At 56.1% G+C, this 13,675-nt stretch overlaps 1 protein-coding gene across 3 annotated transcripts; it reads left to right on the top strand.

The window, feature by feature from the left end:
* The first annotated feature begins 23 nt into the window (after positions 1-23).
* TRIM11 (tripartite motif containing 11) lies at positions 24-13,193 on the top strand. 3 transcript variants are annotated; one of them, XR_012433941.1, is made up of 6 exons: positions 24-711; positions 4,666-4,761; positions 5,646-5,876; positions 8,712-8,794; positions 9,795-9,817; positions 9,907-10,007. XR_012433941.1 is itself a non-coding variant. In XM_045398443.2 (6 exons), the coding sequence occupies exons 1-6, from the start codon at positions 304-306 to the stop codon at positions 12,166-12,168; spliced, it is 1,404 nt and encodes a 467-aa protein (XP_045254378.1). In that variant the 5' UTR covers positions 24-303; the 3' UTR covers positions 12,169-13,193. The 3 variants fall into 3 exon arrangements, 2 of the variants coding, with proteins under 2 accessions (XP_045254378.1, XP_045254372.1); XM_045398443.2 differs by lacking the exon at positions 8,712-8,794 and adding an exon at positions 11,621-13,193 and having other exon boundaries at positions 5,649-5,876; XM_045398437.2 differs by lacking the exon at positions 8,712-8,794 and adding an exon at positions 11,621-13,193.
* The last annotated feature ends 482 nt before the right edge of the window (positions 13,194-13,675 follow it).

Genomic DNA, 13,675 nt, shown 5'->3' with positions numbered 1-13,675 from the left:
AAAAACCCACCCAGTCGCTTCCTGCTTCCGCCTCGGCTCCTCTTCCTGCCGGCATCCGGGATCCCTACGTCCCGCGTCCCCCGAGCACCCGGAGCTTACGCGCCCAGCGCTACCGAAATCCAGCGTCCTGCGCCCTGGAGTCCCTGTGCCCCGGAGCGCGAGCACCCGGGAGTCCCAAGCCTCGCGTCCCGGAGTGCCCGCGCCTGCGCCACCGCACCCGGATACCCCGCGTCTCCGCGAGCTCCCGAGTCTCCCCGCCGCCGCCCCACGGACAGTACCGCCTTCCTCCCCTCGGTCCGCACCATGGCCGCCCCCGACCTGTCCACCAACCTCCAGGAGGAGGCCACCTGCGCCATCTGCCTCGACTACTTCACGGATCCGGTGATGACCGACTGCGGCCACAACTTCTGCCGCGAGTGCATCCGGCGCTGCTGGGGCCAGCCCGAGGGCCCGTACGCGTGTCCCGAGTGCCGCGAGCTGTCCCCGCAGAGGAACCTGCGGCCCAACCGCCCGCTTGCCAAGATGGCCGAGATGGCGCGGCGCCTGCACCCGCCGTCGCCGGTCCCGCAAGGCGTGTGTCCCGCGCACCGCGAGCCACTGGCCGCCTTCTGTGGGGACGAGCTGCGCCTCCTGTGCGCGGCCTGCGAGCGGTCAGGGGAGCACTGGGCGCATCGCGTGCGGCCGCTGCAGGACGCGGCCGAAGACCTCAAGGTGCGCCTGGGCGGGGGTGGCGCGCAGGAGCATCGGGGGGAGCCGGGGACTGGGGAGGCCTGGGCAGGTGGGAGGTTTCGGGACTGCTCCGGGCGTAATCTGTCTCTGTCTAGGGCGGGGAGCTCAGGATGCAGCCTGCCCTGGGCCGGTGAGGAGGGTATCGCGCAAAGCAGCTGTGGGGGCCCTTGACAGCCTGTCTCAAGCAGGCCCCGTGAGGCTGGAGCCATGGCCGCCAATGAGACCCTGCTCTCGGGGGTGAGGGGCGTACCTCCCATAGATAGAGGCTAAGAGAGGAAGGTGGAAGGTGGTGGAGTGGGGGCAAGGAAAATGTGGCCATACACTGGCCAGAAAGGAGCCGGGATCAGAGGAAAGTGGGAGAACCTCAGAGGTGGACGATCCTAGATGGACTCCTTGCAGGGACTGTGTTATCAGGTCAGTACTTAAGTCCTGGGAAAGCCCCAGACTGAGCAGGATGAGGGGACACAGTCGTTTCCTCTCTAACCTCCCCTCCAGGGCTGCCCTGCATTTCGGGGTGGGGTACTGGGAGCCATCTCTGCCATCTGAGATGCCAGGGCTCAGCCTGCCTCTTCTTCCCTTATTTTGCTGCTTAAAACCCAAACAAACCCCAAGCTGAAGGGCCTGGGGCACACGTTCTCCTGGCCTGCACTCCCTCCCGCGGTACTTTCCTGGCTGACCTGCTGCGGATGTGCTCCTGGGAGCCCACGTGTGGGGTAGATGGCAGCATCTTTGGAGCTTTCTTGATTGCACTTTGTGTGTTGCACCATGGTCACTTGTGTGTGCCAGATTAGCAGTTAAGCCAGTGTTAGTACTGAGCTGGGTCTGTCCCTATCACAGAGAAAACTTCTGGGGTACTAGAATAAATCTGAATCTGTCCCCTTCTGCTTTGGATTTTAGCAGAAAGGTGGTTTAAAGCCATATCCGCGGGCTTGTCCAAACACAGGTTCTTGTGGGTTTTCTTTTCGTTCTTTGCCCATGCAGGAATGTCTACACCTCAAACATGTTAGCCCAGCAGAATTACCCTTCTGACACCAATTATCCCAACGGGTGCAGAGAGTGCCCAGTAGCTCTGTAGAGTTGATCTGATATAGTTTCATGGGATAGCACTTAACCGTTTTCTTTTGCAGGTGAAGAAAAAATTTCCCTCTACCCTGTTAGGTTCAGTGGCTGGGGGCTGCAAATTAAACTGGCACAAGACAAATTAACAGGAAAAAAAAATCATACAGTTTAATATTTTAAGTTTTACATGCACAAGAACTTCATAGAAAAGTGTATTTCAGCAAAGGTTTGTAAATTGTGGAGAAGTGACTGGACACAGAAACGGGATTCGGCATCTAGGACTGATAAATTGTGGGAAAGTGACTAGGTCATTGTAATAAGGTCTGTTTAGGCAGAATCATCTCCCAGGATTAGAGTGCCCTCCTCTTCCTAGTGGAGGGAGGGTGCCTTTCTCATGGGGAATGAATACCCTACTTCTAGGCAGATAGGAGTACAGAGAGCTCTTCCTGCATCTGCTTTTACTCAGAATAATCCTTATACCACAGCAGTATATTTGGGGATGACATATTCTGTTCCTCTTCACTGCCTTAGGGCCTATGCTATGTTAACCGCAGGAAACTGGTTTTACCTGCCCCCATAGGCCTAGAAAGCTCAGTCCCACCTATGGGGCTGTGTGTCCACTTGCCAGAGTTGGGGCCCGTTAGCTCTATGATAAGTTCACTCCTTGCCTGGCCCTGACATGGGGTCATGACAGGTGAACAAGCCCCAGGCTGGGTTGCCCCGAGGTGGTAAACAGGAAAGTCCCCGTAAGATCCAGTTCCAGGAAGCAGCATCATAGGAAAGAGAAGACAGCCCCCAGATCTTTCTAGGTTGTGTATCAGATGGCACTTGGGTGGGGAGGGGGTTTGCCACAGGAAGGAGGAGGCCAGGGAAGATCCCAGGCCTGCACCAAGCCCCAGCGTCCCAGTTCTGACTACACACAGGGTAAGAGGTTTCCGTTCTAATCTGTCCAGAGACGCAAAGATGCAGGTACCTGAAATGCAAGATCTTTGCCATGCTGAGTACCTTGTGCTGCTTTACAGCCCATTCCATCTGATCAAATGCTGTTTGTAACTTTAGTGTTGAAAACTGAAAATGTTGGCTAGGTGTGGTGGCTCACGCCTATAATCCCAGCAATTTAGGAGGCCGAGGTGGGCGGATCACTTGAGGTCAGGAGTTTGAGACCACGCTGGCCAACATGGCAAAATCCCATCTCTAAAAAAAATACAAAAATTAGCTGGGTGTGGTGGCGGGCACCTGTAATCCGAGCTACTCAGGAGGCTGAGGCAGAAGAATCACTTGAACGCAGGAGGCAGAGGTTGCAGTGAGCCGAGATAGTGCCACTGCACTCCAGCTTGGGGGACAGAGCAAGACTCCATCTCAAAAACAAAAACAAAAACTGAAAATGTCACGTAGGGACTGAGGCATTGAGGGAGAAGTTGAGAGGCACTGGGCCAAATGTTTGAGGTAGGGTTGGGGGTCACAGGGGCCAGGCGTGAGTTTTCTGGAACAGGCCGGTAGCAGTGAAGAGAGAGGCGGGGGGACAGGGACCCCCATTTGGGGTTCTTGTAGCTCACATGAGAGCTAAGCCTAGGCAGAGACAATAAAGCAGTTGGACATGTCCTTAGTGCTCCGGAGGTGCCAAGCAGTATTCTCGAATTGCGAGGCTAGGTGGTGAACCAAAGTGAGCCAGGCAGCTGGGCCCATGTCCTGGCTCTGCTACCTGGGCAGACTTGTGGATCCTCCCAGCACCTCCATCCTTCCAGAGCATGGATAGAGAGAGATGAGAGCCATGACTTGGGGTGACTGAGAAGCAAAGAGGTGTGGCCAGCACAGGGCCTGTTGCTGATAAGGGTGTCAGATGGGGTGGAAGTGAGCAGACCCTTCGCGAAGTGGGTTCAGGGCACCCCAAGCACACACAGTACAGCGAGCTTGTGTATAGGATTCTCACTGCTTCCTGGTATGCACTTCATGAGGAACCATGGGAATGAGAATTAAGGACCAAGAAAGCAGAATGCAAGTGTACCCGTCCTGGGGCTTATTACAGTGATAGCTGATGAAGCTGAAAATGCACAAGATCCCAGGTGGCTTAGAGAAAAGATGGGGTGGGCAACCAGGCATCTCTGTCCCTGCTGACTGTCCTACCAAAACACCATGGCTTGCACATGGCAGATGTATACTACTCATAGCTCTGGAGGCTAGAAGTCTAAGATCAAGCCCTGGCAGGTTTGGTGTCTGGTGAGGGCGCTTCCTGGTTCACAGACAATGCCCTCTCACTATGTCTTCACATGGTGAAAGGGGCGAGGGTTCCTTTATAACACTAATCCCATCATGGTGGCATTGCCCTCCTGACCTAGTCACCTCCCAAAACCCCTGTCTCCTAATATCATCACCGTGGGAGTTGGGATTTCAACCTATGAAATTATGGGGACATGGGGCAGAATTTTTGGACCCCAGCATAGGCTTAGCCCAAGGCCCTTATGTGAGCTGGTAGGTGAGAAGGGAGAGGAGGAGGAGACACTGGCTTGGGAACAGGAGAGCTCGACACCTTCAGAGCCAGCTTGGGGACAGATGGAGTGGGCAGCCAGAACCCTTGAGGTAGCTTTGCAAAGGGGGGTGAGGCCTGGGGTAGGGTAGCAAGGTCAAGGTCTAGAAACACATCTCATATGAGAAAAAGGAAAGAATGTGGCTGGGGCTGTCAGCCTCTGGCAAGAGGCTGCCCACCTACCATGAGGGCTCACACTCACTGGAGGGCATTGAGTTCCCTCATTCACCAGGCAGATTTCAGTTTGTCCCCATTGTCTCTGAGGAGGAACTCAGGACAGTGTGTCAGGTGCAAAAGGGCAAGCTTCTGTGACAGGACCGATGTCTCATGGCCCTGCCTGGCCTCTCCCACAGGCAAAGCTGGAGAAGTCACTGGAGCATCTCCGGAAGCAGATGCAGGATGCGTTGCTCTTCCAAGCCCAGGCGGATGAGACCTGCGTCTTGTGGCAGGCAGGTGCTGGGGCTTCCACGGTTCTGGGTGGCAGGGCAGGGGGTGAAGGTCCTGTATAGGAGACCCCAGGGGGCAATGCTGGCCAGGCACACTTGCCCTTGGTGCCCCAGGACCAGTCACTGCTTCAGCCTGGCCCCACTGAGCCCACTGAAGGGCTGGTCCTTCCCCATGTGCACCTGTCCTGCCAGGTCGCGGGCGTGGGCTCCCATACCGCAAGGGCCCCATCCTAGGGTCCCAGCATGCTTGAGTGGCAACTCTCAGGTGGATTTAGGGTCTGGGCCCTGGAGATGAATTTGCAGGTTTTGAGGGACTAGGTCATAGATGTGGGATTCAGCCATCCCGAGGAGTAGATTTGGGATCTGTCCAGTTCTGGGGTAGATTTGGGGTCTACCCAAATCACCTAGGAGGCCCTAGGTGGTGGATTTGGGATCTGGGCAGCCCCAGGGGAGAATTTGGAGGTCAGGAGGGACCTGGGTGGTAGATTTGGGGTCCAGCTGGCCCCAGCTGGTAGATGCAGGGTTCTACCAAGCCAATGGGTGGATTTGGAAGTTGGGGAGGGACTAGGTAGTGGATTTGGGATCTAGCCGGCCCTGGGGTTTAGATTTGGGGTCTAGCTAATCCTGCGTGGTAGAATGGGATTTGGCTATCCCTGAGTGGTGGATTTGGGGTTTAGGAGGTGCCACAGGTGGGTTTGGGGTCTGGCCGGCACCAGGTGGTAGGTTTGGGATCCTGCCACACCTGGGGCTGTGCTTGGGGTTTAGCAGGCCCCGGGGGGGAGGTTGGGTGTGGCCCGGCCTCGGGGTGGGCTTGGGGTCTGACCAGACTTGGGGTCCGGCTGGGCCTGGGGTCTGGCTTCAGCTATCCTTCTCCCTGGGCCCCACAGAAGATGGTGGAGAGCCAGCGGCAGAACGTGCTGGGTGAGTTCGAACGTCTTCGCCGTTTGCTGGCAGAGGAGGAGCAGCAGCTGCTGCAGAGGCTGGAGGAGGAGGAGCTGGAGGTGCTGCCCCGGCTGCGGGAGGGTGCAGCCCGCCTAGGCCAGCAGACCGCCCACCTAGCTGAGCTCATCGCTGAGCTCGAGGGCCGCTGCCAGCTGCCTGCGCTGGGGCTGCTTCAGGTGAGCTGGGTGGGGAGCAACCTGTGCTGGGGCTGCTGCAGGTGAGCTGGGCGGGGAGCAGCCATGGTGGCCACACGGGCATGGTCTGACCACACTGGGGGAGGGAGAACCAGAAAGTGCAAGAAGCAGGGGCAGAGGTTGTCTGGGCTAAGAGGTTAATGGCATGGCTGGATGTGCCCGGCTCTTGCCTGTGAAACGCTGAGTCAGCAGCAGGACAGATGTCCCACCCGTCCTACCCCCAAAATCCATGTGCTGAAAAAGGGAAGATTGATTGTCCTCTGTAGATGTAAACAGGTGGTGTTTCTTAAGTGCTTATGTAAGGTTACTCCATCTCGGCCTGACTGATGCTGCTGCTCCCTGTAGGCACAGCAGAGTGGGCGTGTGCTTGCCGGGACCACCTTGGGCCTCCCATAGAACTCCCGCCATGGTGTCCCCAGCAGGAAGTCCTCTCCCTTCACTCTGTCCTTGCCCCGCTGGCACACCCCATGCATCTCCATTATCAGGGGTGGTGTCTCCTCCTCCTCTGCTTCTGGGAGAGTCTTTCCCCATGTGTGGGCTCCACTACCTGAGCCGGCCCCCTGGGCCTGGGCTTTCCTTGGTGTGCCCCCAAATCAGAACCAGTTGATGCCCTGGCCTCTGGCCTGGCGGCGGGTCAGGCGGCCTGGAGTTAGCTCTCCCCCTTCGGCAAGTGTGCACTGATGAGGACTGATGGCACTCCCATGCTGAGAGGCCCCATGTGGGCTGGGAGTGTCTGCTGTCATCTTCCCGTGGGGTTCATCTGGACGTTTGTCCCACAAAATGGAAAATGTGTTCCATGCCCAGCATGGTGTAGACCCAAGGGGCCCCAAGATTCAGAGGGAAACAGGCCCCTAGGCAGTCCTGGCTCCCACAGAGGAGAGAGGTCTTGTGTGAGTGAATTCGGCCGCTGGTGGGGCAGGGCTGCCAGACTCAGGTGGAGCCTACAATGCTGCTGATGTGGCTGGGCAGCTTTGCACAGGGGATGACCTGCTGCCGGCCTCTGGAGCCCAGCAGAACATCAGTCCAGGCACCAACTCCTGGTTTCGTTTGTCATTTCTATCGTAAGCTTTTTTCTGTATATATATATTTTTAAATTATTAAATTATTTTTGTAGATTTAAGGGGTACAAGTGTAGTCAGAGTGTAGCCATCCCCGTATGGTACACATTGTACCCAGTAGGTAGTTTCCCCCACCTCCCATCTCCTACTTCTGAGTCTGTAGCATCCGCCCCTCCACTCTGTGTGCTGCGTGCACCAGCTTGTACATCAACTGGCTTTGAGCCTGGGAAGCGGGAAGGACACTCAGCTAGCGTCTGTAGGAAGACTGAGGAATAAGGAGAGGGTCCTGTGGTCAGAAAATTGTGGGGTGGGGAGTTACCCAGGAGACTGAGGAGGAGCCCTCAGGGAGGGCAGAGAGGACAGGTGTTGGAGAAGCCAGGAAGGGTTTAGAAGGAAGGTGTTGACCTGGAAATGGGGACCCATAGGGTTTGTGTGAAGATGCGATTTGGGCTTTTGGCTGAGACGTTGTGACATGTGGGTGGGTGGGTATTGGGTCTCATACGCCCACCTGCATTCACCCTGCTGAGTGGCCCACCTGTCCATGCCTTGACCAAGCTCCCTGCCCAGGTTTGGCCTGGCTGCAAGGCTTCAGGGAGGTCCCTCCTGCCCCCCAAACCTGCCAGCACAGAGCTGGCCTGGTCTGCATGCTCTGGGTGTCTGCCCACATGGGGGTTGCAGGAGAGCAGCCCCAGCAACTGTGTGTTGGTGTGAGCTGTGTGCTGATTTGAGAGGGAGAGGGGGTGGCTTTGCACCCTTGGCCCCCAGTTGGGTTGGGGGACCCAACCCGGGTTCCCAGTACCCAGGCCCAATGGACAGAGACTGCACAGTGGAGGTAAGGGCTTGAGTGACTCCCAGAAATCTACCCACTGGGGCTCTGGCTGCTGTGGACTCTGGGGTCCTGGCTGCTGTGGACTCTGGGGCCCTGGCTGCTGTGGACTCTGGGGTCCTGGCTGCTGTGGACTCTGGGGTCCTGGCTGCTGTGGACTCTAGGGTCCTGGCTGCCCCCTTCAGCAGGCCCTGCTTGTAGCCGCAGAGTGATTTTGTTCAAGTCAATGCTGCGCCTGGAGGGCCCATGTTCTGTGCAGAGACCAAACCCCCTCGTCGAGGCCAAGGTTCTCCTCCACCCCCAAGCCCTTCTCCTGCTGCCCCTGCACCCGGCCTTGTGACAGCCATCACCTGTCTCCAAATGACACCAGGGGTGGGCCCCCCACCCCAGGTAGAATAACCAAGGTGGAGCTGCTCCTAGCTGCCTTGCTCACACCGGCACCATCTGCCCTTGCCCTATGCACACCCCTCCCTCATCCTGCACACTTCCCCTCTGTCTACCAACAAATTCCTCTTGGGCTCCAGAACCCTACCAAGAGTCTCCTCTTTATTTATTTATGAATTATTTATTGAGACAGGGTCTCACTCTGTCACCCAGGCTGGGGTACAGTGATGTGATTATGACTTACTGCAGTCTCGACGTCCTGGGCTCAAGCAATCCTCCCACCTCAGCCTCCTGAGTAGATGGGACAGTAGACACATACCACCAAGCCCAGCTAATTTTTAAAATTTTTTTTTAGAGATGGGATCTTGCTATCTTGCTATGGCTGGTCTTGAACTTCTGGACTCAAGTGATCCACCTGCCTTGGCCTCCCAAAGTGCTGGCTTCCTTTTTAAAAATTTTTTGGGGCCTAGAGTGTGTTGTTGTCCCCCTAGACAGAATTAACTACCTGTATATGTGAAAATCTTCCTTTGCCATTTCTCCTACATGCAGGGAAACCCTTGTCTGGGATTATGTCTTACTGACCTCTGCATCCTGGCCTGGTAGCTGGCACCACGTGTGTTAGAATGAACATGGTATGGGTCATCTATTTGACAGTGTGGGTTAAATTCCTGCAGTGAACTGAAGGCTGCTCTAAGAGATACAAGACCATGCCTCCTAGGAGCTGATGTTCCAATACTTGGGTGTATCACGCCAGCTCGGGCTGCCACATTGAGTACCACCTGCCAGGAGGCTTCCCCCACAGAGACTGATTGTCTCCTAGTCCTGCACACTGAAAGACTGAGGTCAAAGCTGGTTCCCCCTGAGGCCTCTCTCTTGGGCTTATAGATGCCTTTTCTTCCCTGTATCCTCACAGGGTCCTCCCCTCTGTGGGTGTCTATGCCCTCTTCTTATGAGACACAAGTTATGTTGGATTAAAGCCCACCCTCATGGCCTTATTTTACTATGATTTCCTCTTTAAAAGTCCTTTTTTCTAATAGTCAAGTTCTGAGGTCTTGAAGTTCCTGGCTTCAACATATGGGTTTGGTGGGATAGACACAATTCGGGCCCTAACACGGAGTCAGATGCTGTCATGTATCAGGCAGTGACACAGGAAGGAGGCACACCCAGGTGTAGGGCTGAGCAGGGAGCCCGCAGGGCAGGCGGAGCTGGGAGAGGGAGCAGTGGGACTGCAGGGTTGGGCTCCGGCTGGGGTGAAGGCACCCCTACACTGAAGGCTGGGATGCTTGCCTGTCCTGTCCTTGGCACCCAGGGGTGCCCACTTGGGGCTCTGGGGGAGTGAGCTGACAGCCAGATGCCCTACATCCAAGTGTTAGGCAGAAGTGGGTCTCAGTCCGCAGGACTGGACTGCACCCCATTGGTGATGCCTCCTGGCACATATGCTGGAGCCTCTGTCCAGCATTCCTGTCTGTGAGCCTTGCTGCGGGTGGTTTATGGCCCCCTGTGTGTGTTTTTGCTGCCTGAGGCTCAAATGTAGGAGAGGGGGATGGGGTGAGTCTCCAGGGGCTGGGTGGGGACTCCGGGAGCAGGCGATGATCACTGACATGGAGTGTGCTGTTTCTCCTCCCCACATAGGACATCAAGGACGCCCTGCGCAGGTACGAGCCCAGCCTTTCCTGGAGGGGGTGGGAGTGAGGTGGGACCCAACTATTGGCCATGGCGATGACATCTGGGTTGTCCCCTCTAGGGTCCAAGATGTGAAGCTGCAGCCCCCAGAAGTTGTGCCCATGGAGCTGAGGACCGTGTGCAGGGTCCCGGGACTGGTGGAGACACTGCGGAGGTTTCGAGGTGGGTGTGGAGGCCCTAGGTGGGGAGATGACTCCAGGAGGGTACCCGCCAAGGACCTGGGCAGTTAGCCATGTGTTCTGTGCCCCTCCACTGCCAGCTCCAAACTCACAGTGTCATGGTGGTGGGTTGTTGGGAAAATGTCCTCTGCTCATACTTCTGACGTCACTTTTATGGGTATTTTCACACCAAACAATTCTTCACCGTTTGGAAATGAATTGGGTATCAAAGGATTCCATTCAGCATTGAATGGAACTCACTTCAGATGCCAGTGACAACTTCCAGGGGCTGCCCATACTTCTGTTCCCTCAGCCCCTCTGCAGATGTGAGCATTCGCTAGCACAGCCCACGGAACTCAGGAGAGCATTTCACTTACTGTCATTGGTTTGTTGTGAAGGATACCACTCTAGAAGAGCCAAATGGAAGAGACACATGGACAAAGCCTGGGAAAGAGCACAGAGCTTCCCCGCTGTCCCTGGGTGCACCCTCCCAGCACCCCAGTGTGTTCACCAACCTGGAAACTCCCCGAGTCCCAAGAACTGTTTAGGCGTCTTTGTGGAGGTTCCAGTTATCATTGATAAAATCATTGGTCATTAGTGATGGGGCTCAACCTCAGACCCCTTTCCCCTTCCTGAGGTCAGGGGCTGGGGCTGAGCATTCCCACCCTCTACTGACAGGATTGGTCTTTCTGGTGGCTGACCCTATGCTGGGCTCTCTCAGGTCCCTACCTCAGCCACTGCAGTGGCATCAACTAAGGTGTGTTGGAAAGGGGCGTCTTATGATAACACTAGATGCTCCTATCACTCAGGATATTCCCAGGGTTCTATGAGCTCTGCCAGGAACTGGGGACAAAACCCAAATCTGATTCTTGTATCACAGTCACCCAAAGGAAGTACTGTCCTCAGCCCTTGCTAGCAGGTCAGGAGCCTGTTGTGTAGGAACTGTGTGCAGGCCTCCAGAGGAGGATAGATCTGAAATCTGGGAGTGGTCAGGGTTGGGACAGCTGCACTTATTCACATCCTTCATTTGGGGATTGAAAGAAAAAACGGGCTGGATGCATTGGCTTACCTCTGTAATCCCAGCGATTTGAGAGGCTCAGGTGGGAGGATTGCTTGAGGCCAGCAGTTCAACACCAGCCCAGGAAACATAGCAAGAGTCCCATCTCTACAAATAAAAAACAAAAACATTAGCCAGCCATGGTGGCACATGCCTGTAATCCCAGCAGCTTGGGAGGCTGAGGCAGGAGGATCATTTGAGCCCAGGAGATCAAGGCTGCAGTGAGCCATGATCGCACCACTGCACTGCAGCCTGGAGACCCTGCCTCTTTAGAAAACAAACAAAAAAAAGCAACCAAGATTCCCTCTTGATTTCTGAAGGCAAAACATGGACCAATTTCTAGGATATTGTAAGTTGCAATTGGACGTGGCTAGGTGGGGAGGGAGGGGATGTCCACTTGGAGACAGTTACTCCAGGAGGTCGTGAGGCTGCAGGACCCCGGGGCAGACAGCCAGGCCGTCCGACTGGGAGGATCATCATACCCACATGCCCAGGACATGGGCAGGTGGCCCCAGCTTGTCTGTGTCTGTGCCTGGGTGACCTTGGGCCTCTCTCTCCAGGGGATGTGACCTTGGACCCAGATACCGCCAACCCTGAGCTGATCCTGTCTGAAGACAGGCGGAGCGTGCAGCGGGGGGACCTGCGGCAGGCCCTGCCGGACAGCCCGGAGCGCTTTGACCCCGGCCCCTGCGTTCTGGGCCAGGAGCGTTTCACCTCAGGCCGCCACTACTGGGAGGTGGAGGTTGGGGACCGCACCAGCTGGGCCCTGGGGGTATGCAGGGAGAATGTGAACAGGAAGGAGAAGGGCGAACTATCCGCGGGCAACGGCTTCTGGATCCTGGTCTTCCTGGGGAGCTATTACAATTCCTCTGAACGGGCCTTGGCTCCACTCCGGGACCCACCCAGGCGTGTGGGGATCTTTCTGGACTACGAGGCCAGACATCTCTCGTTCTACAGCGCCACCGATGGGTCGCTGCTATTCATCTTCCCTGAGATCCCCTTCTCCGGGACGCTGCGGCCCCTCTTTTCGCCCCTGTCCAGCAGCCCAACCCCGATGACTATCTGCCGGCCGAAAGGTGGGTCCGGGGACACCCTGGCTCCCCAGTGACTCGGGCCTTCCTGGAGGAGTCCTGTTGCCTCTCCTGCCCCTCCAGGCCACTGAGTGTTTTGTCCACTTGGAGGACCTGGGAGGAGGGAGTGTGTCCTTTGAGCAAGAGGAGGAACTCCTAGTGCCTTTCTGAGCCTGTGTGGGAGAAGCCCAATTCTAGCACTCCAGGAAACTGCGGGAGGGTATGGGGCAGGCTCTGTCCTCCTTGGGAGACCCCTCCAGCCACCGGGTGCTGCTTAATGCCAACAGCCCTTACCAAAGCTGGGAGCCCCATCGCCCCAGCAGCTCTGACCTGTGGTTCCAGAAGCCAAGAAAGCTCCACTGGGGCTTGCAGAATCCAGGGTCCGCCTAAGCTGCACAGTTCCTGCAGCTTTGCCAGCCCCACAAAACTACTGTGCACCCCACCTCTGAAGATGCTGGGGGAGGCAGCCAGGATGGGAGCCAGCCCCATGCCTGTCTGTGACCCCACAGTGGGTGAGAGCCCGTCACAGTCCAGGGTGTGGCCGCTCTGGAAGAATTAGGAGGCAGACGTCATAAGAGTCTTCAGATGATGGGAGGGGCCAGTGAGGACAGGAACCGAGAGTAGATGTCCCAGAATAAAGAGGCTTCTGGGAGGTGCCCAGGTACAGATGTCTGTTCAGCAGGTGTGTGGGCCTAGAGGAGACAGCACAGCCCAGAAATGTCTTCTGCAGGCCCACGTTGTGACTTGAAGCTTTCATGGGCATGTCGCCATTGGGTTTTGCCCTTGCAAAGACTTCCTAGGTCTCCAATGGCCCCTCTGGACCCAGGGTCCCAGCTGCTGCTTGGGGATGTGCACTGCTGGCCACCAGCCTTGCAGTCTCCCTACCCTGGGGAGGAGCAGTGGCTGCCCAGAGCCCAGGGCATATAGCAGAAGACACGAGTTGATTTTTGTGTTGGGTTTGGGGTTTCTTTGTCCTCAAGGTACTGTTCTGCTTCTCTTTACTCCTCTGCTTTATTTATTGTAAGCATTCCCACGTTAAATAAACTTTGGCTGTTGTCTACAAGTCATCCTGCTGGTGCCTGCTTAGTCCAGGGACAATAGCGGGTGCCCCACTGTGCCCAGCAGAGGGCAGAGCCCCAGGGAGTCTGTTGATGGGGCAGGCAGGAAGCTCAGGCAGAGTAGGGGCTGGGATGGGCAGCCACTTCCCACACCCAGGCACAGATGGGTGCTCTGCTTTCTTTGCTCAGTATATATGTTCCTTATGTGGAGCTATTGCAGGAATGTTTTTCTCAGCTATCCTGGTAAATGTTAACTGTGTTCCATTGTGCTTAATGAGTACAGTCTCCTGAATATCATTTATTCAGTCATTCTCCCATTCTTGTATTTTTTTTGGCAGGGGCCTGGGGGGGCATTATGTAATACCATGTTGAACAAGATCAGCAGTTTCATTCGGCTGCAACAAAGAGAAGTCTGAGTGGAACCCAGGAGTCTGGGCGTTTCTCTGTGTTGGGGTGGAGTTTTTGTTTGTTGTTTTTTGAGACAGGG

This window comes from Macaca fascicularis, chromosome 1 (assembly GCF_037993035.2).
Source record: "Macaca fascicularis isolate 582-1 chromosome 1, T2T-MFA8v1.1".
In the NCBI taxonomy this organism is placed as follows: domain Eukaryota; kingdom Metazoa; phylum Chordata; class Mammalia; order Primates; family Cercopithecidae; genus Macaca; species Macaca fascicularis.
Note: the sequence above shows the minus strand (reverse complement) of the source record. Positions and strands in the feature narration are given on the sequence as shown.

Excerpts from the sequence above, each read along its gene's own strand:
- TRIM11 (XM_045398437.2), top strand. The coding sequence starts at position 304 with ATGGCCGCCCCCGACCTGTCCACCAACCTCCAGGAGGAGGCCACCTGC. Across the intron at positions 4,762-5,645 it reads AGACCTGCGTCTTGTGGCAG|AAGATGGTGGAGAGCCAGCG; the intron begins GCAGGTGCTGGG and ends TGGGCCCCACAG. Across the intron at positions 10,008-11,620 it reads GACACTGCGGAGGTTTCGAG|GGGATGTGACCTTGGACCCA; the intron begins GTGGGTGTGGAG and ends CTCTCTCTCCAG.